This window comes from Megalobrama amblycephala, linkage group LG24 (assembly GCF_018812025.1).
Source record: "Megalobrama amblycephala isolate DHTTF-2021 linkage group LG24, ASM1881202v1, whole genome shotgun sequence".
Taxonomy (NCBI): domain Eukaryota; kingdom Metazoa; phylum Chordata; class Actinopteri; order Cypriniformes; family Xenocyprididae; genus Megalobrama; species Megalobrama amblycephala.
In genome coordinates this window covers 29,205,242-29,232,570 of record NC_063067.1, presented here as the reverse complement: position 1 = coordinate 29,232,570, position 27,329 = coordinate 29,205,242, and the positions used below count along the sequence as shown (strand labels likewise).

At 35.4% G+C, this 27,329-nt stretch overlaps 1 protein-coding gene across 5 annotated transcripts in view; it reads left to right on the top strand.

Moving 5' to 3' along the window:
• Positions 1–18,199, top strand: part of uckl1b (uridine-cytidine kinase 1-like 1b) — a 39,475-nt gene extending 21,276 nt beyond the window's left edge. For 3 of the 5 annotated variants that reach the window (XM_048177290.1, XM_048177292.1, XM_048177295.1), the window contains exons 8-15: positions 6,201–6,220; positions 7,473–7,571; positions 8,809–8,902; positions 9,300–9,362; positions 9,541–9,663; positions 12,275–12,382; positions 12,860–13,016; positions 16,664–18,199. In XM_048177290.1, the coding sequence (XP_048033247.1) occupies positions 6,201–6,220; positions 7,473–7,571; positions 8,809–8,902; positions 9,300–9,362; positions 9,541–9,663; positions 12,275–12,382; positions 12,860–13,016; positions 16,664–16,743 (744 nt within the window). In that variant the 3' untranslated portion in view covers positions 16,744–18,199. Of the gene's footprint in view, positions 1–1,019; positions 1,037–6,200; positions 6,221–7,472; positions 7,572–8,808; positions 8,903–9,299; positions 9,363–9,540; positions 9,664–12,274; positions 12,383–12,859; positions 13,017–16,663 lie in introns of all 5 variants that reach the window. The other 2 variants (XM_048177291.1, XM_048177294.1) reach the window with 1 other exon arrangement.
• The last annotated feature ends 9,130 nt before the right edge of the window (positions 18,200–27,329 follow it).

Genomic DNA, 27,329 nt, shown 5'->3' with positions numbered 1-27,329 from the left:
TTACAAAAGCTATTCAGTCAAGAGTGACTGTTTTGTCCATGTTCTTTTGATCATCACTGTTGTAACGTATTGGGAAACTAGAATGCATATCCATCGACTGAAACATACGCTAGACGAATCAGTTTGTCTGTTTTGCACGTTGTTTTCAACAAGCCATATTATAGATGCATCGTCAGATCTGGGATGAACCACGGTGTAAGCGCATGCTGAGCGTTTTTTTTTTTTTTTTTTTTACAGCGAACCGTCCCACCCTAATATATATATAATATATACATACATAAATTGGCAGTGACAACATAGGTAAATTTAATTTGTAATTTGATTAAAAAATGGTTATTGAAAATCAACACTTAAATTATTGTTACAAAGAAAATTCTTATTCTTTATATATATATATATATATATATCCTGTATAATTCAGGAATATACAGCCTGTGTTATTTTATTATGATTATTTCATTGATCTTCATCATTTCCTCCTAAATGTTTTTTTTCTGTGATTTATTAGAGCGATAAAATGTGTGCACACCTCATAAGAAGTAGTTTAATTAACGCTTGTGCATTTTGGATTTGGGAATGCTTTGTAGTGGACTAATATTTTACATGTCATGTGGTTTGTATCACTGACTGTAGTTTTGAACGGCAAATGATGTTCCTCATTTTCAGGCCTACAGGGAATCTGCAGATTTCCATAAATTCAAACAGCCATCCTTCATAAAGTTCTAGACATTTCCTAGCCTTTGCGTGTTTGTTTGTTGAATATACTTTGATTACACTTTCAGCTATCAAGAGGAATGTAATATTCTCAGCTCCCTGAAGTTATTCCATAGAATCCCACTGATTTCCTCCTAAAATCAGCTCAAAAAAGTCACTTTCAAAGCAGATTCTGTGTGGGCCTGTTCATTTTCTGTAATACTGGTGTGACACGTTTTGTTTGGCCTTGCTTCCTCACCGCACTGGATTATTCTCTCCCCCCTCCATCAATTTCTGCCCCTCTTCCTCCCCCCGCGGTGGCACAGCGTGAACTCAGCGTCAGGTAGAGTAGCACTGCTCATCATCTTCTCACTTCCTGTAACTGCCTGCACAACCGCCCTTGACAGAAGTTCCCCCTCAGCACTGATCTGAGGTTAGTCCTGACAATCAAATTCAGTAATGATAATATTCAGAATGGTTAAAAAGCAGAAATGAAAAAAACTGGCCTTAGATCAGTCCACAGGGGCAACTTATACAGCTGCTTATAACTGTCCCCTTTCCAGCATGATGGAATCTTCCTCCTCCTGATCACTGCTGCACTTCCTGTAGTGACCAAAAGAGGGCAGTGTCTCTTTATGTTGGCCATTATCGGCAGTAGCGTGGTTCAGTTTTCAAAAAATAAATCAATTTGAATATCATGAAAACACATCTGCAATATTTCATCTAAACATAAAAAAAAATATTTTAATTTTTATTTCAATTTATTTCAGTGTTATTTTAATATTATTTATTTACTAGTATAGTGTTAATTGACATTTTATGTTTTATTTTTATATTTTGTATAGTTTTTATAGCAATTGTTAGGTAATGTTTTGTTACTTTTAGTAGTTTTTTTAAGTAGTTTCAATTTTAATTTTTTTGTAATTTTTACTTATTTTAGTTTTGTACATGTTAACTATTTAGATTAATTAATTTGTATTTTATTTTATATATTTGATTTAGTTTTTTTTTCAGTTGTAGGTTTAGTATTTTTTGTACTTGCGTTCATAATTATTAAATATTTAAATATAAAAATAAATATTAATTTTATTTGTATTTTAAATTAGATTTTTATTTTAGTTTTAATAAATCTAGTACTTTATATTTATATTTTATTTAAACTTTCAGTAATTTAATAGTTTAATAACAACAATGATTTAGGTTTTAATTTTTAATACTTAAGTTCAGTATAATTTTCATATTTAAATTTTTATATTATTTAATTAATTTATTTTATTTGGGGGTAACATATGAGCCAGTAGTGTTGACTAGTTTTATAAGATTTACACAAATAAGTCATAAGTTAATTTTTTATTAACAAAAAAAAAAAAAAGAAAATGTCCATGAGTAATAAAAGGACCAAGCTTTATTACCAGATACAGACCCACACTAATATATTCACAGCTATGATGTTTGAGAAACCAGCACTGATCAATCCGGTAATGAGCAGCAGTAAAGCATCATGGGATGGATGTCTCATCATATGATATTAGATGGGAGGATAGATGCCTTGTGCTGCAGTCAGGAGGGAGGCAGATACCTTCTGTTTTTCCATCCTTGAGTGTTTTACAGCAGACACCCTCCCTGCATGCTGTGTCTAAAAATACGTGGCTGTCTTCCTCCCCTTGACCTCTCTTTCTCTTACTTTCTCTTGCTCTTTCTTTCTTTCCTCTCTCTCTCTCTCTCTCTCTCTCTCTCTCTCTCTCTCTCTCTCTCTCTCTCTCTCTCTGTTCTCTGTAGCTATTGTTGAACACGGCGTCTCGCACGCAGTGAAGTTTCCTATGTCTACTACAAAGAGTTTCATTTTTCCGTTGGGCTAGAAACGACAGCAGATGAGTGTGTGTGTGTGAGAGAGAGAGGCAGAAAGGAGAGGAAGAGAGAGAGAGAAACATGAGGAAGTACAGCCCCCGACACAGGATGTAGCAGACCTTTGTGTCAGTGAGAGTGAATGAGAGGATGACAGCTACAACAGGACCCACAGCAAAACTGACATTTTTCTCAAAAAAAAAGAAAAAAGAAAGGTGCATTTGCATGGTACTGTCACCATTTGCACGGCTCAAAGAAGAGGTTCACGCAAACAACAACAAAAAAAGAAAATTCATCATTTATTCACTCTCAGTCGCTCTAAACTCGTATGGTTTACTTTTAGGGTGGAGTATCATACACTACCTCACGATTTCTCATGAGACAAATGTCACAATTCAGTATGCCATGATGCATTACAATATCTTAATTGGATCATGATTGAAACTGAGAGCGAATCTGCAGTCTCTGTTTTAATCTCTCTCATGCAGATCCCGTCGCGTCACTGGTGTCACTACACCACACTTTATTCGCACAACCGGCTTCAGAAATTTCAATTGCGTTTGTGTATGTTTAAATATGGTGTGTAAATGGTACCGTTCACCCACAAATGAAACTTATGTCATCGTTTACTCACCCTCATGTCTTTCCAAACCCAGACCTTTATCTTCGTGACACAAATTAAGATATTTTTAATATTCTCTCATCATTTTTTTTCCATCTGTTGAATGTCTACAAAAGCAAAACTTTCACTTTAAAAAATTAAAAAGACATCCATATGAACAGAGCAGTGTAATCCAAGTCTTCTGAAGAGATACAAGTGCTTTATATGATGAATAGATTTAATTTAGGCTTTTATTTAGAGACATTGATCAGCGCACATATATAGAACACATCAAATATGGTAAATGGAAGTTAAACCATGTTTGCTTGACAATGAGTAAATGATGACAACATTTTCATTTTTGGGTAGTGTTAATTTCAGTAATGAAATCTATGTCAAACCTTTTGTCGGCTACTTTATTCTTGACTAATACGAGACGACACCGAGGTCATTAAACGATAACTGTGACTATATCAACTTGCAACTTTGTTGATGAAAAAAGACAAAAGAAAAATGTAGTTTAAAAATAAGATCTTTTTGTTTTTGTTGAAAAAAAGAGGAGAATTACGGTTGCAGGTCATGAGTTTAAATGCCCCAATCAGAGCTTTTCTTTTAAGGCGGGTGCACACTGTGTGATTTTGGCCACGATTTGGTTGTCTGAGACAAATCCTAAAAGATTCCTATAATCCTAGGCAAAAATCTGTAGCCTTTGATTGCTAGTTTGACATGTTCACCGACAGCCAATTAATGACCGTTGCAATCAAATTCTGGCAGTGTCAGAAGATTTGGCGCATTGTCTTTGTTTTTCAAGACAAGCCGTTATCAAAATTAACAGTAGAGATTTCTTTGTGTGTGGGTTGATGTAAATCTCCGGTCAAGTTTCCATGCGCGCGTCCTTTTTTAACACGTCTTGACTGTCGTACAGTCTGACATAAATGGCAGCTGAGATCCCACAGTGTGACATGAGGATCATGAACGTACAGTCTGACAAGCAACAATCGTAAAGGACTATTTTAAATCACGCAGTGTGCACCCAACTTTAAAAGGATACATTTTCTGCCCAGTGTTTTACTTAATCTTTGCAATCTGGGAACCATGCGCACACGCTCTCTCTACACTGCAGAAGCGCTGCGATAATCTGAAAACAAGTAAGCTGGAATATAGCGATCTCAATTGATATATTCTGCTTAAATTAATATCTGTGTTCCTTCGTGAGTTGCTTACGCTGTTTGTTGCGACTTAATCTGTAATAAATCTAAACATGGATCTTGACTATATTGTTTGCGATTGTGGTTGCTGAATAAATGCGCTTACGCAACCTCTGTGTGACAATACAAAGTCTTTTTTGCTGTTTTAATAGAAAAACATAAATGTAATTTTAAATTATAGGAATTACTATTAAAGGGATAGTTCACCCAAAAATGAAAATTTGATGTTTATCTGCTTACCCCCAGGGCATCCAAGATGTAGGTGACTTTGTTTCTTCAGTAGAACACAAATGATGATTTTAACTCCAACCGTTGCCATCTGTCAGTCATATAATGCGAGTGAATGGGAACTTCGTTTATAAGAGTAAATAAAACACGACAGACAAATCCAAATGAAACCCTGCGGCTTGTGACGACACATTGATGTCCTAAGACACTAAACGATTTATATCATTATATTATTTATATCATTTTTCACCTCTAATACACCACTATGTCCAACTGCATTCAGCACTCGCTTAGTGAGGTCTGATCGCGCTCTGACAACGGCAGTGATGTCTAGCACTCATTGAAGTCTATGCGCGAGACATCACTGCCGTTGACATAATGATATAAATACTGTTCGGTTTCTCGTACAAACCGATCGTTTCGTGTCTTAGGACATCAATGTGTCGTCACGAGCCGCAGGGTTTCATTTGGATTTTTACTCTTATAGTAGAAGTTCCCATTCACTCGCATTATTTGACTGACAGACGGCAACGGTTGGAATTAAAAATCGTAATTTGGGTTCTACTGAAGAAACAAAGTCACCTACATCTTGGATGCCCTGGGGGTAAGCAGATAAACATCAAATTTTCATTTTTGGGTGAACTATCCCTTTAAGAATTTCAAACATGCATTTTAGTTTAGGACTGGCTTAAGCCTGGTCTGTGAAACCGGGGGTTGATGAGGTAGAATAAGCCATTATGCCACCAGTATTTAACAAGTTTTCTTTGACTAAAACGGCCAGAATTTTAGTCGACTAAAAATTTACTAAACAAAAACAGGACAAGGTTGACTAAATATGATGAGAACTAAAAAGTTCATTTGACAGGACTAAAAGGATAGTTCACCCAAAAATGAAATTTGTCATCATTTACTCCCCCTCAAGTTGTTCCAAACCAAATTTCTTTGTTCTGCTGAACACAAAGGAAGATATTTGGAAGAATGTTTGTAACTAAGCAGATCTCGCCCCCCATTGACTACCATAGTATGTTTTTTTCCTACTATGGTAGTCAATGGGGCTCCATTCATACAGGTTTGGAACAACTTAAGCGGGAATAAATGATGACAGAATTTTTATTTTTGGGTGAACTGTCCCTTAAGACTAAATTAAAAAACAGCTGATGAAATTAACACTATTTTTGGGTGAACTATCCCTTTAAGACGAGGTCAATGACATCAGAATTCATTGGTTCCATTACTGTTCTTCATTGACATCATACCATGCCATATTTGAACATACATACATTTCCATCAGTTGCTAACAAATAGCTTTCATAAGGCTTTTATTACATAAAAGTTGTATGCTGTTGTTGATAGAAGCAGGATATTCTACTACTTTTTTGTTCCATGATGACAGAATCTTCGGAATTTTGATTTGAACTATCCCTGAATTACATTATCAGTGCTGGATGGTTCAATCACAGAACTGTGTGCTGAAGTGCCGATGGCAGCTGTCACACTCTTGTTCCACTCTGAGTCATGTGACCACCTCATCCTCCTTCACCTGATAGTGTGTGACGTCTCTTTTCTTTTCCCTCTCTTCCTGTTGTCATTGTCTGTTTTTCTGTTGTTTGTCACTTCCCCCACAGAGAAAGCTCCGCTGGGATATGTGAGGAGATTTGCTTATGATTTTTTTTTTATGAGTTTTTGCTGTTGTATTACAAACCAGAAGTAGAACAAAAGGGATCATGGCTTGATTTTCAAAGACTGCATATTGTCATATGAATGTATTAACAAAGCAGTTAATTTAAATGTAAAACCATTACATAATTTTCTGCATGGTTTGTTGACAGGATGCAGTCTTTGACACGACTGCTTGTGAAATTGAATCATAGGATGCTCCCAATAAAGACTGACCTACCCAGAGCTTGTAAAGTTTTCTAACAGATGTGATTAACACACCGTTTATGTAAGAGTGTACAGTGGCTTCAAAAAGAATTTGATCCACATGTTTGGGGTCGGTTTGAATGTTTTGTTTTTGAAAGAAGTATAGGCGCACCAAGGCTGCATTTATTTGATCAAAAATACAGTAAAAACTAAATTTTTTAAAATAAATGTTTTCTATGTGAATATATTATAAAATGTAATTTATTCATGTGTTCAAAGCTGAATTTTCAGCATCAATACTCTAGTCTTCAGTGTCACATGATCCTTCAGAAATCATTCTGATATGCTGATTTGATGCACAAGAAACATTTCCCATTATTATCAATGCTGAAAACTGTTCTGCTGCTTCATATTTTTTTGTAAACTGACTTTTTTCTGATTTTTTTTTTTTTTTTTTTGATTAACAAAGTTCAAAAGAACATATTAGATATTAGAAATATATATATTTTTTTCAAATTATAAATACATTTACTGTCACACTTGTTCAATTTAATGTGTCCTTACTTGAATAAAACTATTAATTTCTTTCCAAAAAAAAAATCATACCGACCTCAAAGTTTCAAAAGATAGCGTATCAAACCAAAAACAACATCACAAGGACGCTTTACAAACAAATCTTTTCACAAAAAGAAACTTTAAAAGTGTCAGTGTACTTTTTGAGGCCACCTTATAGCTGTCTTATTTATGACTAAACACTAACTCATAGATGGGTCAGCTTTTTCATTTGGAGGCTGTCCTTTGGTTCTCTAGTATATAAATAGTTGCTTTATGCTTACAATTCCTCGCTTGGTGCTCTTCCCTAACATTAATGTACCATTTGAATGATCGGCGTTTGGGTGACACTAGTAGCTAGTGTGTGAGCATGTGTCTCTGTCTGCCTGTGTAGCGTTTGAATGAACATACAATGCTGTTAATGCCACTGCGCTGACAGCTTCCTGTCTGTTTCTGTCTCTTGTCGGCGATGATGTTCACAGGGCGGCACTAGCGTCAGCCCATCAGGCGCAGCCCCTTCCACAGACTCTCAGTGTTCTGGAGAGCACACCGCAGGTCCGCGGCATGCACACCATCATCAGGTCAGACACTTTTCTGTGACGCGTGGGAAGCGCATTGTTGCGGCAGAGTACGCAGTGTGTATCCGGACTAACTGTACAGCATCTCATATGGCTGAACTAGTGTGTAGTAACATAGAAAGACCTAATGGAAACTTAAATAATAAAAATAAGAAATATATATAGTTTCACATTTATCTGAGATCAACTATATGCCCATGCAGTGGTTTTGTTTCTACTGGAATCCAGATTTTACATTAGAAATTCATGTGTTGGGTCATCACATGAATTTCTAAAGTGTGTGTTGTACAAAAGTAGACACATATGCCGAATTATACATGACATGGGCTGAATGGGAAAATTTACAGTTTTGCAAATGTGGCAGAATGTAATGTCACAGCGTCTTCTACTCAAGTGTAGGACTTTTGTTTTGTTTTGTTTTTTGCCATGTATTTTTTTTTCTTTCAGTTTTGTAGTTTTGTGATTTTTATTTTTTTTTTTAGTTTTTTGTAGTTTTTTGTTTGATTTTCTTTTAGTTAGGTTTTGTTTTAGTTTTGTTTCTTTTTTGTAGTTTTTTTTTTTGTTTGACTTCGTGTTTTTTGTTTTGTAGTTTGTTTTTTGTTTTGTTGTTTTTGTCATTTTTTGTTTTTTTTTTTTTTTTTTTGTTTTGTTCTGTTTTTTTTTGTGTTTTTTTTGTTTGTTTGATGTTTAGTTTTAGTCTTGTGTTTTTGTAGTTTGTTTTATTTTATTAATTAATTTATTTTTGTTTAGTTTTTGGTATTTTATTAGACCTGTGACCCATTCTTGTGTAGCGACTGCAAGAATAAGACTGCCCCTCCTTATATTCTCATCTGCCAACTACCAATAACAAGTAGCAGAAGCCAGTGGCTGGAATTTATTCATTTCGAAAGTTTCTTTGCCTTTGTCCATGCCACAAACTGTGTGTGGTTATGCCAGGCTATGACATAAACTAACGGCTGTGGCATATTAAAAAAGGGCGAGGCCTTCAACATGTTCTGTCTTACTGGTGGTTTGGAAAATTGCATTTGTCCATCCATTTTATGTGTTAAATGTCTGACTAATCATGTTAAACCCAGTGAAACTGACATAATAATAAATAAATTATATTGTGCAAAATATTTTGAATGAAAGGTTACAAAGGAGATCTCCCATTCTTACAATTCAAACACTCTTTGTACCTTTTGAAAATACTTCTTGAATCTGATTATATGTGGTTTTATCATCAATGCTTATGTTTCAGAAATAAAGAGACCAGTCGAGACGAGTTCATCTTCTACTCCAAGAGGTTAATGCGGCTCCTCATCGAGAGAGCGCTGTCCTTCCTTCCATCTCAGGTGAGAAAACAGTTATAGAGAATGAAGAAGGAAGGTTTGCTGGGGAATTTTTAGATCAGCCTAGTTATGGCACATGAACGGATTTGAGAGTGTGGGCATGGAGGCCTCGTCTCGATCATGGAAACTTGGCTTAACTTGTCCACCGCAGTGGAAATTCAGCTAACAAACACAACCTGAGAGAAATCGGCTTATCAACAAGCAGCAGTGGCAGCGACGACACAACGACCTTTACACTTAAAACACTCACAGGAGAACTGCAGTGATCTAGTGAGCTTCATCATGTTGCTGCTGACATTTTACTGTGGCTTTTAATCAGAGAGGAAGATCAGTGTAGCTAAATTTGATATGCTTGGACAAAAACTACTTGACGTTGCAGTTTGTCTGTTATCTGCTGCAGGTCCACATTGTTCAGACCCCACAAGGAGAGGATTATGAGGGCAGAACCTTCCATGGGAAGAGGGTAAGAAGACAGTGTTCCTCTAGATGCATTGAAACGTCTTTTTGGGTGATGAGTTCAGCCTAATGAATCTGTTTGTTTGGGGATTTTCTCTGTCGCATAGAAAGGTTGTTGTTCTCTGTTGTTTAGAGATATTGAGGCCTTAAAAGGAAATCACACCCTTTTTTTGTATTTTGAACAGATTACGGGCGTGTCAATTCTCAGGGCGGGAGAGACCATGGAGCCCGCGCTTAGAGCCGTGTGCAAAGACGTCCGCATTGGCAAAATCCTCATCCAGACCAATCAGGACACAGGAGAGCCTGAGGTACCACCCCTTTCTACTGTTATTACCGCCCAACATTTAAATCAGATCAAGTGAGCAGGATGAAGTAGATCATTATAATTTTTTTGTTAAATTTTTTGTTAAATTTCATTATCCATAAAAGGAGCTAAACATGAGCCCTAAATTGGCTCAAAACATTTCCGTGATATAGTATTTTGTGTCTGTACAGTTTATAGGTGTTTTATCATTTCTTTCTCTATTTTGCTGCCTTAAAGTGTAATATGTTTTACTTTTTTATTAAAGTTTGTTTTTTGGGGGGGTTTTTTTTGGAAAAAGGAGAATTTTGTGGTGTTTATTTTTATTTAATTTTTGGTCTGTCAGTCAGTTAAAATAAGTTAAATCATGCCTAATCTCAATTGTTTCATAGTTAATATATTCAATTTCTTTGAGGGAAGAAAAAAATTAATATGTGAAATTATTGGTTCATTGTGGAATATGTGTGTATATTTAAATGAAACCACGTATATGTCTGCAGCAGTGCTCCAGTCTCACTCGTGTCTTTCTATTCTTCTGTTCAACTATACGATGCTGTGATTCAATATTTTTTTTTAGCACTCTTAACATATTCCCACTTCCTGATGGTACTGAAATAAGGTTTCTAAGAAATCACACTTGTGTTAAATATTTAAATAATCGCACGTAATTTTGACTGCCCTGTAATTTTTTTTTGCATTTTTAATTACATTTTATGTATCTATTCATGAGTTTGATTCATTCGTTTAAATGCATTGCTGCACATAAACACTTTCAAGTTCTACACAAACAGGCCAATCTCTAATCATAAGAAATAAGTAATTATACTTTGCTTAAGGCGAGACGCTACAGGCTTTTTTCAGTTTTGAGATTTTGGGCTTTTTGGCTTTTAATAAAATGTTGGGGTTTTTTTCAGACTAGTGGCAAGAAAACATCCCAAATCCACCTTTTAAGCATTTATTTTTTGGCATTTTATCTATTTGTGTCTGTAGATTTCACTTACAATACATATTTTTAAAGGCTGTTTTCTTAAAATGACTTTTTTCTCCCACACTGAGCCATATATCTCCACTTCAGAAGCCCTTACATACACCAAACTTTACAGTTTTATTCTGATCTATATTCTGAAGGTTTTTACTGAGGAGTTTGTTCATATATAATATGCCAGATTATATATAATTATATATTTATTTATTTTTTCTGACTGTTCACAGTATTTTCTGAGTTATGGAATGATAAAAAGAGATACCTAAAATTGCCTACCTTTGACTCTAATATGTTGAAAAAATGAAACAGGAATTCTGAACGTGACTTCATCCATTGTTCAGCTTTTTGTACTAGAAATGTATGCAAATTAGTGCATTTTTAAGTAAACAATGCCTCATTTGCATATTTAAACATAACATTTTAGAAAACTTGTAATAGAAAAAAAGTTTGAAATTCTTATTGTAATCAATCCACTGGGGAAGTAGGGTGATAACAGTTAGTTTTTTTACCCTATTCACCTGCAGTGTCTCGCTTAAAAGGAAAATGAAGAATTGTTTTAAGGACCATTAAGGTTTTGCAATGTGACACAAGTTGTCTTTATTGTGCACAATATCATATAGAATAAATACATTTTAAATAGGTATTAAACATTTAAATAATTGCATGTACTCGCTTGTTAATTTTGACATTTTTTTGTTCATTTATATATATATATATATTTATTTATTTATTTATGTATAATATATTTATGTATTTATTAGTGCTGTCAAAATTAACGCGTTAACACATGCGATACATTTTTTTCAGTTTAACATGTTAGAAATATTTAAAGCAATTAATGCAGCATCCATTTTTTCCCCGTTATTCTTTAGCTAGCGTTACATTATATGATCACGCTATCATTCATTCAAGTGCTATTAAACCGTTCAAGCACGATAAGACACAAAAAATAATTAAATCTGTACTGACACGCCAGCTGTCTGTGTATCTCGACTCGTGTGCACAGAAAGCCACTTATTCAGACAGTGTTTCAGAACGTTTCTCATGGAGACAGAGACGGCCGAAACCATTTATTTTCTTTATTTTACTTTATTTTTGTTGTTTTGTGCGTGTATACAAATAAAAGTTGACCCTTTTATATTTTATAATGATGTGTTACGCTAATCGGTATTTTAAGTTGTTTCCACTGTCATGAGGAAAACATCCAGCAGAGGGTTAAAGTGACAGCAGCCTAATAAACCTGCTGCGGTCATGTCTGGTATTAATGTTGATCAAAAAACAAAGAAAATCACTCACTGCTCTTGACTGAACAACTTTTGTAGCTTTAATAAGGGTTAATCTATATTTAATTTATGCAGTGAAGACTGTGAAGTCTTTGACAACTTTATTCAAATATTTAAAATATACTGTCTTTGTTGTTTCTACATTAGAGATTAAATGTGAAATTATTACAATATATCAACTTTAATGTTAAGTGTGATTAATCGCGATCGATTGCAGAAAAATGTGATTTTTTTTTTTTTTTTTTTTTTTTTTTAATCAGTTGACAGCACTAGAATTTAATAAGTTTGATTGATTCATTCTTTTAAACATATTGCTGCATGTTTAAGTTGTCTTTTATGTTTTCATCCAGCTGCACTACTTGCGTCTACCCAAAGACATCGGCGCAGATCATGTGATCCTGATGGACTGCACTGTGTCCACAGGGGCGGCAGCCATGATGGCCATCAGAGTGTTGCTGGTAAGACTGAATTTGAGCTGTTTCTCGTGCACACAGCTGCAGCAGCTCTAGCGTCTAATGGAAGCGATGGTGTGCAGTGGCACAGGCACACACGCCTACTCAAGCACCACATGTAGAGCGGCCCAGTTTGTTTGTCTTCGAGTGTAGGCGTAGCAGTGAAACCTCACTATCTGACAGCGGCCGTAGAGCATGACATAACTTCACACATTCTCACATATTAATTCTAGTCGATCCGAGGCAGAGCTACTGTATTTATCAGTTGTTCGATGTCCGCTTAAACAAATAAACTTCTCTTAGAGCACACTTCTCATGCGCTCACCAGTTTATTTTGTCTACTGTGTTTTCATCACAAGAGATGCGTGATCTAAACAGTCCTCCGCATCTGAAATGATGTATTATATTTTTTGGAAATGAACGGCCGACTCCTTTGTCCTGCTAAAGCGCTGCTGTGACACGCTTCCTGCCGTGTGTGTGCAGGATCATGACGTTCAGGAGGAGAAGATCCTGCTGGTGTCTCTGCTCATGGCTGAGATGGGTGTTCATTCCGTGGCCTACGCCTTCCCTCAGGTCAAAATCATCACCACCGCCGTCGACAAGAAGGTCAATGACCTCTTCCACATCATCCCTGGCATAGGTGAGAGATTGCTCTATTTGCTTGACTGTGGCCTGTTTTCCTTCACGCCTTCAGGTTTAGGAAAAAGTTACGCTTACACAAACAGACCTGTCACATAACATATTTCACATAACCAGTCATATTTCACCCTAAATCATAAAGAAATTATAAACTATACTTTGCTTCAAAAAACATGGACTTATTTTTCAAGAGCCAATAAGGTTTTTAGCAATGTGACATTTTTTCATGACTATTAATTCATATATTATTATATATTAATTGGGGTCAGTAAGATATATATATATATATATATATATATATATATATATATATATATATATATATTTTTTTTTTTTTTTTTTTTTTTTTTTTTTTTCAAAAAAAGAAATTAATATTTTTATTTAGCAAGGATGCATACATCAAAAGTGACAGGAAAGACATTTATAATGTTACAAAAGATTTCTATTCCAAATAAATGCTGTTGATCTTTTTCATCATCTTTATACATGTTTCAGGATTCTTTGATGGAAAAAATATGTGTGTGTATATGTATGTGTTTGTGTGTGTGTGTGTAAGCAGGGCTTGACATTAACTTTTTTGCTCACCAGCCACTGTGGCTAGTGGTTTTCCAAAGTTACTAACCACTCAGCATTTTCACTGGCCACAGTTTATTCTGTCATTGATACCATGGGGAAAAACTGCCATACAAATATTTTTAATATTATCTCATAATTTGGCAGCAAGTATATTAGGCTACTGTGACTTTAAGACCTGATGCACGGATTCATTATACTGTTACATGTGCTTTCTTTCATAACTGAATACTCGCCAAGACTGGCATTTTGACTCCATTTTGTGTGTGTTTGACTGTTTAAGTGCAAAAATACACTGTATAAAACATCCCCATAAAATTCACGGTAAAAAAAATTGGCAGCTATGGTTGCCAGAACTTTACCATAAAAAATACAGTAGCAACGTAAAAAAAAAAAAAATTACATTTACAGTAAAAAATCTTATTTCATTAACTGATATAATGTTAATTTACCAATATCTGGTACTAATATGTGTTTTGTACCATTGAAATACACTGGCAATAACCAGTCACAGTGGTAATGAGTCACATAATGAATCAACGTTCATCACAAGCAGCTTTTCCAAAAGCTTAGAAGGACAATACTAATATATAGAAGGTGCACACAGTGTCATTCACACAAACACCATCATGGTAACACACATGACATTTTAAAAATGCCACAAACATTAATTTAACATTAGATGTAACATAAAAATCGAATGTACATAACTGATTAAGAAAAACTAAGAAGAAACAGGTTATTTCAACGGAAATACATCAAATGTGAAGTGTCATGGAGGGAATTGTGGGAATGTCAATTTATGGTTTTTCACTGTAAATTATACAATGACTTGTTATTTTTCATTTCCAAAAACTGTAAATTTAATGGTATCTTACCGTAAAATTACATTAAATGTACCGTTAGATCCATTACAGTTATTCACCCGATATAGTACGGAAACTTTCTGTAAACCAATTAACAGTTTTTCACCGTCACATTTTTACAGTCTTTTACCATTAAAATCACGGTCATTTTTTACAGTGTAGTGAAAAAGAAGTCAATTTAGTACTGAGAGGTGGTTTATGTGCACACATTTGAGCACAAAATCTGCAGGAATTAGTAAAGTTATGCACAATTCCACAAATTCAAGCCCTGTAACATTAACAATATTCATCCTAAAGGAGTGAGTGAGGGAAGGCGGGTTTGTGTGTCAACTCACTGTCGAATAGATGAGAGAGAGAAAAAGCGCAGCCGGTATCGTGTATCTATTCTACGGAAAATGAGTACTTGGAAGCATTTCATATATTTCAGTATCTATGTATCAAAAAACCACACTACATTGCACTTAGTTTATTTCAGATGCCTTTTAAAAGACTACAATTGAAAAATATATTAAATATAAAATTTAACCCACCGAAGTAGCCAGTAAGAGTGACTGCGTTACACACCACTGCTGAAATCCACCTGCATTGGCGGGTGTTAATGTCAAGCCCTGTGTGTGTGTGTGTGTGTGTGTGTGTGTGTGTGTGTGTGTGTGTGTGTGTGTGTGTGTGTGTGTGTGTGTGTGTGAGAGAGTGTATAATATTTAATATTTCAGTTGAGGGTATCAAAGTAGTATTTGTTGTACTGCTTTTAATTCATCCTGTTTTAAATAAACAATAAAAATTGAATAAAAACTAAAAAATGTAGTAAAGAGAATCGGTAACACTTTACAGTAAGGTTCATTAGTTAGCGTTAGTTAACTACATTAGTTAACATGGGTCCCACTTTATATTAAGTGGCCTTAACTACTATGTACTTACATTTAAATTAATCATTTGATACAATGCACTTATTGTGTACATACATGTTTTTACATTGTACTTATATTTTAAAAACACCTGCATGTAATTACATCTGTAATTAATTTCTGCAATTACATTTATAATTACACTGTTGACCCATCCCTTACACCTTAACCCACCCTTAAACCTACCCATACCACCAAACCTGTCCCTAACCTTACCCGTATCACACCTCAATAGCAGCAAAAGTGATTTGCAATTCAGTATGAACCCAATAAGTACATTGTACTTATTTTTTGATGTAAGTACATAGTAGTTAAGGCCACTTAATATAAAGTGGGACCACATGACCAATACTCCGACAGCATTTATTTATCTTAGTTAATGTTAATTTCAACATTTACTAATAGATTATTAAAAACAAGAGTTGTATTTGTTAACATTAATGAATGCACTGTGAACATGAGCATTTTTATTAAGTAACATTAACTAAGGTTAATAAATACGTAGGTTAGTAAAATATTTTGCTCATGGTTAGTTCATTATTTAATGCATTAACTAATGTTAACAAATGAACCTTATTGTAAAGTGTTATCAGAGGATCTGATTAGAATAATGAAAATTACAACTCTAAAGCATCTTGACACATTAGATTAACTGTTAACACATAGACCCTTATTGTAAAGTGTTATGGAATTTTGTGATGTATTAACTAACATGAACTAATCATGAGCAATACATTTGTTTATAGTATTTGTTAATCTAAAAATACAGTTGTTCATTGTTTGTCATGTTAGTTCACTGATGTTAACAAGATTTTAACAATATATTAGTAAATGTTGAAATTAACTTTAACAAAGTTTAACAAATACTGTAGTATTGTTCATGTTAATTAATGTAGTTAACTAATGTTAACTAATGAACCTTATTGTAAAGTGTTACCGATTCTCTTTACATTTTTTTTTTTTTTTTTTTTTTTTTTTTTACTTTTTTAACATAATAATGTATTAGTAAATGTTTTAATTAACATTAACAAAGATTTAAAAATGCTGTAGTTCATTATTAATTCACATTAACTGATGTAGTTAACTAATGAACCTTGGTGTTACCCAAAATTTTGGGGTAAAATGTGCTTAATTGTCATGAAATAAAAGTCACTAGCAAAAACTCTTAATAGTTTAAAAAAAAAAAAAAAAATGACTTCATTTTCTTTAACCCAATTTCTTTGATGTTGATTTGGGTGTTAAAATGTCAAATGTGAGTTCTACCCAAACATTTGTTTAAAATTTGCGAATTTTTTGGTGTGCAGGAAATTTTGGGGATCGTTATTTTGGCACGGATGCACCTCCAGACTGGAGTGACGACGACATGGATGAGCCCAGCTACTGAGACGCCCTCCTCACCCGCTGGACGCTTCTGTAACGTACTGAAGATCACATCACGCTGACGCCGGGCTGATAATCATGTCTGATATCTGTACATTATAAAATATTTTTATACTTTTTTGCACTGCCCAAACTGAAATGTTTTATGTAAGGTTTTTATTTGTGAAGGTTTTATTTATGAAGGTTATTATAGTTGTTTTTATGTAAGTTATTTCCTGTGGTTTAAAGTGTGTAGAGTTTAATTCTGAAGCACATGCTGTTGTTTTATTGCCTTACATGTGTTTGCTGACACTTTTGCAATCTGTTTTAGTATTTTCGGCATGTGAAGTCTCATCAGCAAACACAATATGTCTGGTTGTCATGGGATACAGCATGTCACTTTTACTCAGTTGCAGCAGTCAAGCTTTCTGAGAGTAAAATAAGACTGCCTTGCTACACTTAGACGGTGAATTTCTTTGAAGGACCACTTCGTCGGAAAAAATGTGTGGGCGTAGCTTTGTTTTAATCTTTGCTTTCTGTCTCGCTTTACCTGCAGACGGCTGCTGACCAAACCACAGGCTCTTAACAATTACACTTTCACAACAGACAACTGAATTCTATAATATGGCTCGGGCTTTAAAACTTTTGACATTTTTATAAAATTTTGCACAATTTCTGTTGGTTTGACAGTTAGTTTAGGTATAAGATGTAAAGGTCTGTTCATGGGTTGGAGTTGCAGGGCTCAATCTATCAAACACATAAGCATGAACGAACAATCGGCAGTTGTTGATTTTTAGGTCATTTAAAGTTTTATTTTAGAGGTTTATAAAACGGCACGCATGCTGTGTTAAGAATGACCTACATGTTTCTTTCATCTGTCCATCGAGTCTATAGCTGCCTTTACCATATATGGCTCGGATCTGCTCGATGTTCGCTGTCTTGTCAAAAACGCATACCACGTACAAGAGAAACTAGCCCACAGGAAGCGTTGGTGTTTGGCCTAAAATTTAGGTTTAATTGTGTTTGGTTTAATCGTTTTACCCCACTGAGCACTTTGAGAAAATACCTAGCCTGAAGAAATTATTTCATCAAAGAAATATGATGGGATTGTGTGTGTGTTGATTGTATGATTTACTCTGACTTGTAATTTATATTTGAAGTTTACCAAAAAAAAAAAAAAAAAAAGTAATTATTGGGTTGAAAAATACTAAACTTTAAAGACGAACAATATTGTATTAATATTAAAGCACTGAGATCTGCAGTGATAATGTCAAGGCTTAGTGAATGTATACTGTGACTTTTGTCCCACAACAGGAATAAAAGTCTATGATTTATTTATGTCATTGCTTTGTCATTGCACACTTTCTGAAATACTTGATTTTGATTGGTCAGTCAGATATTTATGTGTAATAACTGTAACCGTACATCTCTTGAATCCACAATCTGTTTCACCTCGCATAATAAAATCAATTTCAACTCAAGTCAATGTTTCATGTTCGTTTATTGATTTATTTGGTGAACTGCATTGTAATAATTGTGATGTGCTTCATGTCATGTGATCAGTGTTGGGAAAGTTACTTTTAAAAGTAATGCATTACAATATTGCATTACTCCCTAAAAAAGTAACTAATTGCGTTACTTAGTTACTTTTTATGAAAAGTAATGCGCTACATTACTTTTGCATTACTTTTTCTCACCTGGACTGGAGTTGCTTGTTTGTTTGTTTTTAATAACAACAAAAAAAAGTTCTATTTTTGGCAAATGTAAAGGCCCTTTCACCTCCAAAAGTGAACTGAATAGGCCTCAGGCTGAAGGAAATGCAAATTTACACCTGTACAGTAGAGGGCGCAGCTCAAGTAAACCTTTCAGATGTGCTGCCATTCTGGATTAAAGAAGAATATGATACAGGAGAAGGAAGTTCACTCTTATTGCTAAATCTAATCTAAAGCCCTTTTGCTTATTTGTATGGTTGAATTATATCATTGAAGGTCGGCAGTAAAGACATTGGTTAATAAAGTGAGATTAAATAAAGTATATTTGTGTAATTTAATATAGTTGATTATTACAGGTTTGCATAAAATTCTAAGATTGCATTTTACTGTTTTTATTCATTTTGAGAAATACTGAATGTTTTCGTGCAAGTGAGGAGTAAATGCATGTTCACATTTAGTCTAGAACTACAAACCCGATTCCAAAAAAGTTGGGACACTGTACAAATTGTGAATAAAAAAGGAATGCAATAATTTACAAATGTTGAAAGTGAGACATTTTGAAATGTCATGCCAAATATTGGCTCATTTTGGATTTCATGTGAGCTACACATTCCAAAAAAGTTGGGACAGGTAGCAATAAGAGGCCGGAAAAGTTAAATGTACATATAAGGATCAGCTGGAGGACCAATTTGCTACTTATTAGGTCAATTGGCAACATGATTGGGTATAAAAAGAGCCTCTCAGAGTGGCAGTGTCTCTCAGAAGTCAAGATGGGCAGAGGATCACCAATTCCCCCAATGCTGCGGCGAAAAATAGTGGAGCAATATCAGAAAGAAGTTTCTCAGAGAAAAATTGCAAAGAGTTTGAAGTTATCATCATCTACAGTGCATAATATCATCCAAAGATTCAGAGAATCTGGAACAATCTCTGTGCGTAAGGGTCAAGGCCGGAAAACCATACTGGATGCCCGTGATCTTCGGGCCCTTAGACGGCACTGCATCACATACAGGAATGCTACTGTAATGGAAATCACAACATGGGCTCAGGAATACTTCCAGAAAACATAGTCGGTGAACACAATCCACCGTGCCATTCACCGTTGCTGGCATGGGCAGCTTACACATCTGGAAAGGCACCATCAATGCTGAAAGGTATATCCAAGTTCTAGAACAACATATGCTCCCATCCAGACGTCGTCTCTTTCAGGGAAGACCTTGCATTTTCCAACATGACAATGCCAGACCACATACTGCATCAATTACAACATCATGGCTGCGTAGAAGAAGGATCCGGGTACTGAAATGGCCAGCCTGCAGTCCAGATCTTTCACCCATAGAAAACATTTGGCGCATCATAAAGAGGAAGATGCGACAAAGAAGACCTAAGACAGTTGAGCAACTAGAAGCCTGTATTAGACAAGAATGGGACAATATTCCTATTCCTAAACTTGAGCAACTTGTCTCCGCAGTCCCCAGATGTTTGCAGACTGTTATAAAAAGAAGAGGGGATGCCACACAGTGGTAAACATGGCCTTGTCCCAACTTTTTTGAGATGTGCTGATGCCATGAAATTTAAAATGAACTTATTTTTCCCTTAAAATATACATTTTCTCAGTTTAAACATTTGATATGTCATCTATGTTGTATTCTGAAAAAAATATTGAAATTTGAAACTTCCACATCATTGCATTCTGTTTTTATTCACAATTTGTACAGTGTCCCAACTTTTTTGGAATCGGGTTTGTACAATAACCATCATGTTCACACAGCGCACACACCTCTGCACTTTATTTCTCTCAACATGGGGACAGAAGAGCTGTCAATCAATAAATGGGAAAAAGTAACGTAGATTACTTACTCGAAAAAGTAACTTTGATATTGTTGTGAATTGAAAAAGTAATGCGTTACTTTACTAGTTACTTTTTAAAAAAGTAATCCGATTACTTAACTCAAGTTACTTGTAACGTGTTACCCTCAACACTGCATGTAACCATACATCATCCCTTGCTTACTGCATATTTAAAGATGTGTATTAGTATTTTAATTGTAAATTCCTTTAAGATTTTCAGTAAAGATTTTTTTTTTTTTTTTTTTAAGTAATTTGTACTTTTGTTCAGAAAGGAGGCAAGTTCTTTTGAACTTTCTATTCTGTATGTAAATGTTTCCACATTAAATATGAAGCAATACAACTGTTTACAGCATTGCTGATTATCAGAAATGTTTCTTGAGCAGCAAATCATCATATTACACTGAAGACTGGAGTGATGATGCTGAAAATTCAGCTTTACCATCACAGGAATAAATTATAGTTTAAAATGTATTCACATAGAAAACAGCTGTTTTAAATGGTGATCTCTCACAACATTACTGTTTTACTGTATGTTTGATCAAATAAATTCAGCCTTAATGAGCAGAAGAGACTTACCGAGCCCAAAACCCACCCTGTCCATGGGTGTGAAGAGAAGAATGTGCCAGAATTAAAATGAATCTTTTTCTCACAATCTATTATGTATATAGAATTTGCCTCATTTTTGTATTAAGAGACAACGGGATTGAAACTCATTCATGTCTCAAACACACAGGAAGGATGCTGTGGTTGTCCTCTCGGTATGGAAACTAACCTAGCAATCTTTCATCAGTTTCCATAATTAACTCCACTCTGATATAGCTGGTATTCAACACTAGAACATCAACCAACTAATAAACCAACTGAGTGTTTTCTGCACTAAAAACCAGCTGACCTTATAGATCAGCACACAACATGTAATTAGCGTTTAGCAAATGCTTCTTCTCCAAAGCTTTAGTTGAGATCATTTGTATCTTTTTCAGTGTATTTCAGTGACTAATGCAGCTTTTGGTTAATATGACTCACACAATCAGCCTGGTCAAAATGAACAAGCAGAGGCAAAAGTTAATAATTAGCAACGCTTAGATGCTCTACCTCTTTCCTTGACGGCATTTTCATCTCAGAAAAGTCTAGATTCTTGCTCTTCCTCTGTCATAAAACATTCACCACGTCATAAGACGTTTCAAAAAGTAAGCGGTTGAGATGAATGAAACGTGCTCTATAGTGGCCCTCAATATTGAGATGTCATGGAAAGTTTACCACAAGCTTGTTCATAGTGACAAACAGGAAGGAGACGCTTTGCTGGTGTGTGGCAGCTCTACAGCATCTCCAGCAGCTCACAAAGTCCCTTTAGGTCACAGGAGTGAGCGGGTGTGCGAGCATTAGCGTGACGGTCCAGATTTCTAGAGGTCGGGAAGATGACGAGGTTGATATTTCAAAGGCCTCTCTCAGTGTGGACCAACTGCGAGCAAATGAACGTCTATGTAGGTAAGGCAGAGGTGAGTGTTTTGCAGCTGCATGTACCAACCCACAGTGAATGCCAAATTAAATGTATATACAGTGAGAAAAGCAGGACTTTTTTTGAGTCTGAAATACGTCTGAGACGATGTGTGCGCACAAATATTTAGGTTTATAGTTTTTGATGAGGATTTCATGTCTGTGAATGTCGTCCTGGGATCATATGCGAAGGTAGGAGCGATGTTTTATGAGGTTTTTCATAGATCCTTGAAAAAGATGGAGGGTTGAAGCTGTGGGACGGTGTTGTTCTGTAAAGCCACGAGGTCAGACACATCGCAGCTAACTGAGTGCTTGTGATAGAGTCATTGCATCTGACCAAATTATCCTTGTTTTAGCTTTATAATAATGAACCATTCAAATTGTATGGAGCTATATAGATTTTATAGATGTCGCAAGTTACAGTAAACCTTTCAATGACCGTTTCCAGCTGGAAAGGCGCGAAAGTTGGCACATCATGATATACTATATAGTGTACAGGACTGCATGACAAAGTAAAACATTTTTACTTTGAGTCTACTGAGCCTAGTTTTTTATGTTGAAAAAGTTTAAAATGGGGCATATATGAAGTATTTTTTATGGTGGACATTTGTGTCAAATGTGAGTGTTTAAAGTTCGATTCTTGTACCTGAAATGATCACAATGTCTGAAAATTGCAGGAAACGTGCTAAGAAAATGGTTTCCATCTTCCAGATTATGGATCCATTTTTATATATTGGTCGAATGGAGACGTTTCACAAATATAATTGTAATCAGATTTTCTCCATATATTCGTTGTATATTTCCATATGATGTGAATGTGCTTGCTTTTCCTGCATTCAAGATGTGCAATTATTTTCTTCTCGTCATCTGCTGTGTATTGAATTGATACAATGAGAACTTTTTTTTCTTTGACAGGTCTAGATCTTTCTGATATTTTTTTTTTTTTTTTTTTTCAAGTAATCTGTGGTGGGTGTGATCTGACCATCATACATGAGCAGTGCTTTTGAGGACTGTCCAACCTGAGAATGCTTGAGTTCTGGTCAATCTCAGGTTCGTCAGCCCATGAAAAACTGCCTCGCTGAAACCCACACGGGAACCGGTGGTCCTCCAAACCACCTCAATGCTGCATCACCTCAAAATCGTTTTTTTGTATTATCCTGTAATGTCAGTGTTATAGCTTCAGATGTTGTGTGTTATTTATTGATTGATTGATTGATTGATTCAATACTATCTGACTTTGTCAAAATCATTTTGGAAGCAATCAACTTGGAAGCAATTCTTCACAAGATGTTAGATATATGTAACATATGATACTTGATTTAGTATATTTTTTGTATTCAAAAAACAACTAATTAATAAATATGTTCAAAACCCAACTAGGTGCAAATGAAAGTTATTGGGTAAATTCAATATCACAAAATGTTTAGTAATGAATGATTATACAGTTACACGTACGTTGTGTTAAAAAGACTGATAAAGATGTTTATTTTAAACTAAACCAATATAACATTTAAAACGCACATGACTTACGTAATTATTTTTATGATTAATATTTTTAATTGTTTTTTTATTTCAAAGCATTTTTCAACCATTTATAACAGTTTTAACACTTCTTAATCATTTTGAAGGACCAAATGTAATATTTTAAGGATCAGCCAACAAAAAACGTAAATCGGTTGACCGCTGATCTGAATATTGACGTATTCCTTCTCAAGATCTACGGTGGTTGCGGTCCTGTTTTACAGTGTGTGCGTGTGTGTGTGTAGGCACATGTTCACATCTGCTTTTATGTATTATCAGCTATTTTATGCTGTGTTGTTCAACCCCAAAACCAATGTGCCGATCATCCTCGCTTACACTGTTTCCATAAATGATGTCAGTCAGGTGGCATTATTTTTAATCAAACTGGTTCACATTTCTTTTGACTAACAACCTTGTGTATTTTAATATCTTTTTTCTATTTTAAATTAATTCATTTATTGCTATTGCGATTGATTTTAGATAGTTGTCCTCAACAGATTTTGATCTTTTAAAGTCACCATGAAATCAAAATTGGAGAATTCTTATTTTTAACACATTGTGGTGCTTATTATAAATGATTTATCCACGCACATCATTATTTTTTTAAATACACGTGTACTCGTAATTTTTAAAGGCGCAGAAAGCGAATTCTGAGAAGCGCTGTTGTAGCCAATCAGCAGTAAGGGGCGTATACACTCATGAGGGGGGAGGTGCCTGTTTGCATAGTGTGTTTGTGAATTTGGGGGTGGAGCTATCAAGATAGGGGTGTGATCCTTTTGGATAAGGGGTGTGTTTGTTTTGGTGATTTCAAATATCAACAGCGTTTCTGAGAAATCGCTTACTGCACCTTTAATCAAAAACGTTAACCTCCCCTCCCCTCGAAATGGTGTCTGTTCACTACTGACTGCAAACTGCCATTCAGATCTGCCTTCGTTTAATTAGCAACACCCAACTTCCTACGATCCAATCAGTTCCTGAGGACGAAATCAAATCCCGCCCTACATTTCACTCGCATATACGTAACAACAGGGAAGAAAAGACTATCACAACTTCCGTTTCATGTTGACTATAACCTGTCTCGATAGAATGTGTCGATCAAGAGGGCAAGCATGCAATTATGAACCAAAAATTGACCCATAACCCACCAACCCTGGTCTCCCCTTCTTACATTATACCTAAAATGTGTAAATAATTCAATAATGTACTTATTGTATCTTCATATTCTTTTTTATAAATTGTGTTGAGTAGCCAATTGTGAGCGGTGTAATGCGTCTCAAATACCCCTTATCTGCAACTTTTCTGCTCAAATCCTTATTCGTGACTTAAGGCCACACAGTCTTAACAGCGATCGGTGTGGCAATCTGATAAGGAACAAGAGAAACCCACTTAGAGTGGGTCACTGGGTCAAAGGATTTAAACCTTCAACAAAAGACCTGAGCGGTGAAACAGCTGACGCAAGTCCCCTTAAACAAGCTTAATTAAAGGAGCTTTCCGAGTGCTTTAAAACGCTTAATGCTATAGTTTTATGCACATTTCCCCAAGCATTAACCTTAAGCCCCAAAGTCTGTTAGGTGTCATTCTTGGAATTAAAGATTCAAGCTGTTTTCCACGCATGTGTGGTGTGGAGAGCGACACGGAGACCAACATACAGTAGATTATGGGACAGTTTCCTGACACACATGACAAGACAAAGTGGTCTGTTAATAAAAACAGTGGACAAATACGTATCTGAAATTTAGATAAATTTAGTGTGGGGAAAATCATTGCAAATTTTTATTTGGAATCCTGAGGCTGCCAGATGTAGATCTTTGATGGGATCATGTGTGTAATACTGAGCTAAATAATTTGGTTAAGTCTTCAGAAGGCTTTCTGTTAACTCGGGTAGAGGTTTGCAGATAACATAAAACAGAACCTTGGAGCACACATGCTGCATCTGTTCTGCTGTCTGCGTGTCTGCTCATGGCAACAGACACATACACCTAATGCACCACTAGAGGGACCATCGTCCATGTGTGATGATAAGAGCTCACGCTAGCCAGTGAACAGCACTGCTCAGAGGAAATTCACCAGCATTTAAGTTAGAGAAAACACACACTGTAAGTAAGACAAAACATTTCTGGTTGAGGTTTAGTAATATTGTTACCTCTGAATAATAAAACAATGTGTGTACAGTATGAGACTAATTTAGTGAAATTTATCTTACTGATTTCTGAACTTAAAGGGTTAGTTCACCCAAAAATACTCACCCTCATGTCATCCCAAAAACACGTAATACGTTCATCTTCGGAACACAAATTAAGATATTTTTAATGAACTCTGATAGCTTTTTGTCCCTCCATTGACAGCCTATATGCAACTACCACTTTTAAGCCACAGAAAGGTTAAAGACATCATACAAGTAATCCACGCAACTCCGGTGGTTTAAAGGGATAGTTCACCCAAAAATGAAAATTTGATGTTTATCTGCTTACCCCCAGGGCATCCAAGATGTAGGTGACTTTGTTTCTTCAGTAGAACACAAATGATTATTTTTAACTCCAACCGTTGTGGTCTGTCAGTCGTATAATGCATGTCAATGGGAACACCATCTATAAGAGTAAAAAAAACATGCACAGACAAATCCAAATTAAACCCTGCGGCTCGTGACGACATATTGATGTCCTAAGACATGAAACGATCGGTTTGTGTGAGAAACTGAACAGTATTTATATCATTTTTTACCTCTAATACACCACTATGTCCAACTGCCTTGAGGCATCCGGTGCGGCATCCGGTTGCTGAGGTGTGTACACGCTCTGGATCACGTACGACCTAAACCATCAGCTGTGCCTAGGGTTTCACAAACCGATCGTTTCGTGTCTTAGGACATCAATGTGTCGTCACGAGCCGTAGGGTTTAATTTGGATTTGTCTGTGCATGTTTTTTTGACTCATAGATTTTGTTACCATTGACATGCGTTATACGACAGACCGCAACAGTTGGAGTTAAAAATGATCATTTGTGTTCTACTGAAGAAACAAAGTCACCTACATCTTGGATGCCCTGGGGATAAGCAGATAAACATCAAATTTTCATTTTTGGGTGAACTATCCCTTTGGCCTCAGTTTTATGAAGCGACGCGATTGCTTTGTTTGCGCAAAAAAAAAAAAAAAACATAATTTATTTACCAAATATTAATCTCCAACGTGTGTTCACGAGAGCACCACAACGCATGTGTGTTGTGTTGTCACAAGAGCAGACTTTGTTGAGTGAACGCACACAGGACAGAAATCTCTCAGATTTCCTTAAAAATATCTTCATTTGTGTTCTGAAGATGAACGAGTGTCTTACAGGTTTGGAACGACATGAGGGTGAATAATTAATGTCATAATTCATTTAAGCTAACTTTAAACATTATTTTGTCTCTTCATGAAGCATTTTTATTTTTGAGAATGTCTCCAAAAAGGTTTATTCAGCTGTAATCAACTTGAAATATGAAAATATGTGCAGTTACTAACTTTTTTTAACCCCAATTATAAAAACTCCCACACATTCATGGGGTATAGGAGCATTCTGTATCTGTGCTTAACTAGATATGACAAAACCTCCTTTTGTGGGCAGTTGGTGATGTAACCTACTTATTTGGAAAAAAAATAAATAAATAACAATTTTGGGGACTTCCAATGACGCCCATATTTGTAATAACATTATGTAAATAAATAAGGTAAATAGGGTCGGGGTGTGGGTTCAGTAAGGTTCAGTAATCAGTAAGTATCCGTATTTAGCTGTAGGCTATGCAAAAACTATTAGTCTATGTCCCCATTTTGATAGTAGGCTAGGCTACCAAGAACAGTCATGACACATCTTACAACAAAATCAACATCAATGGCACAATGCTGATATGTAAATGCACTATATGAATAAAATAAGTGTAATACATTACGCCAGTGGTTCTTAAAGTGTGGGATGTTCCAGTTAGTTTGCAAATCTTGACGATAGATAGACGCGAGAACCAACAAGGAATCAATGTGCAGTTTCTTTCCTCCTCTCCTATGGG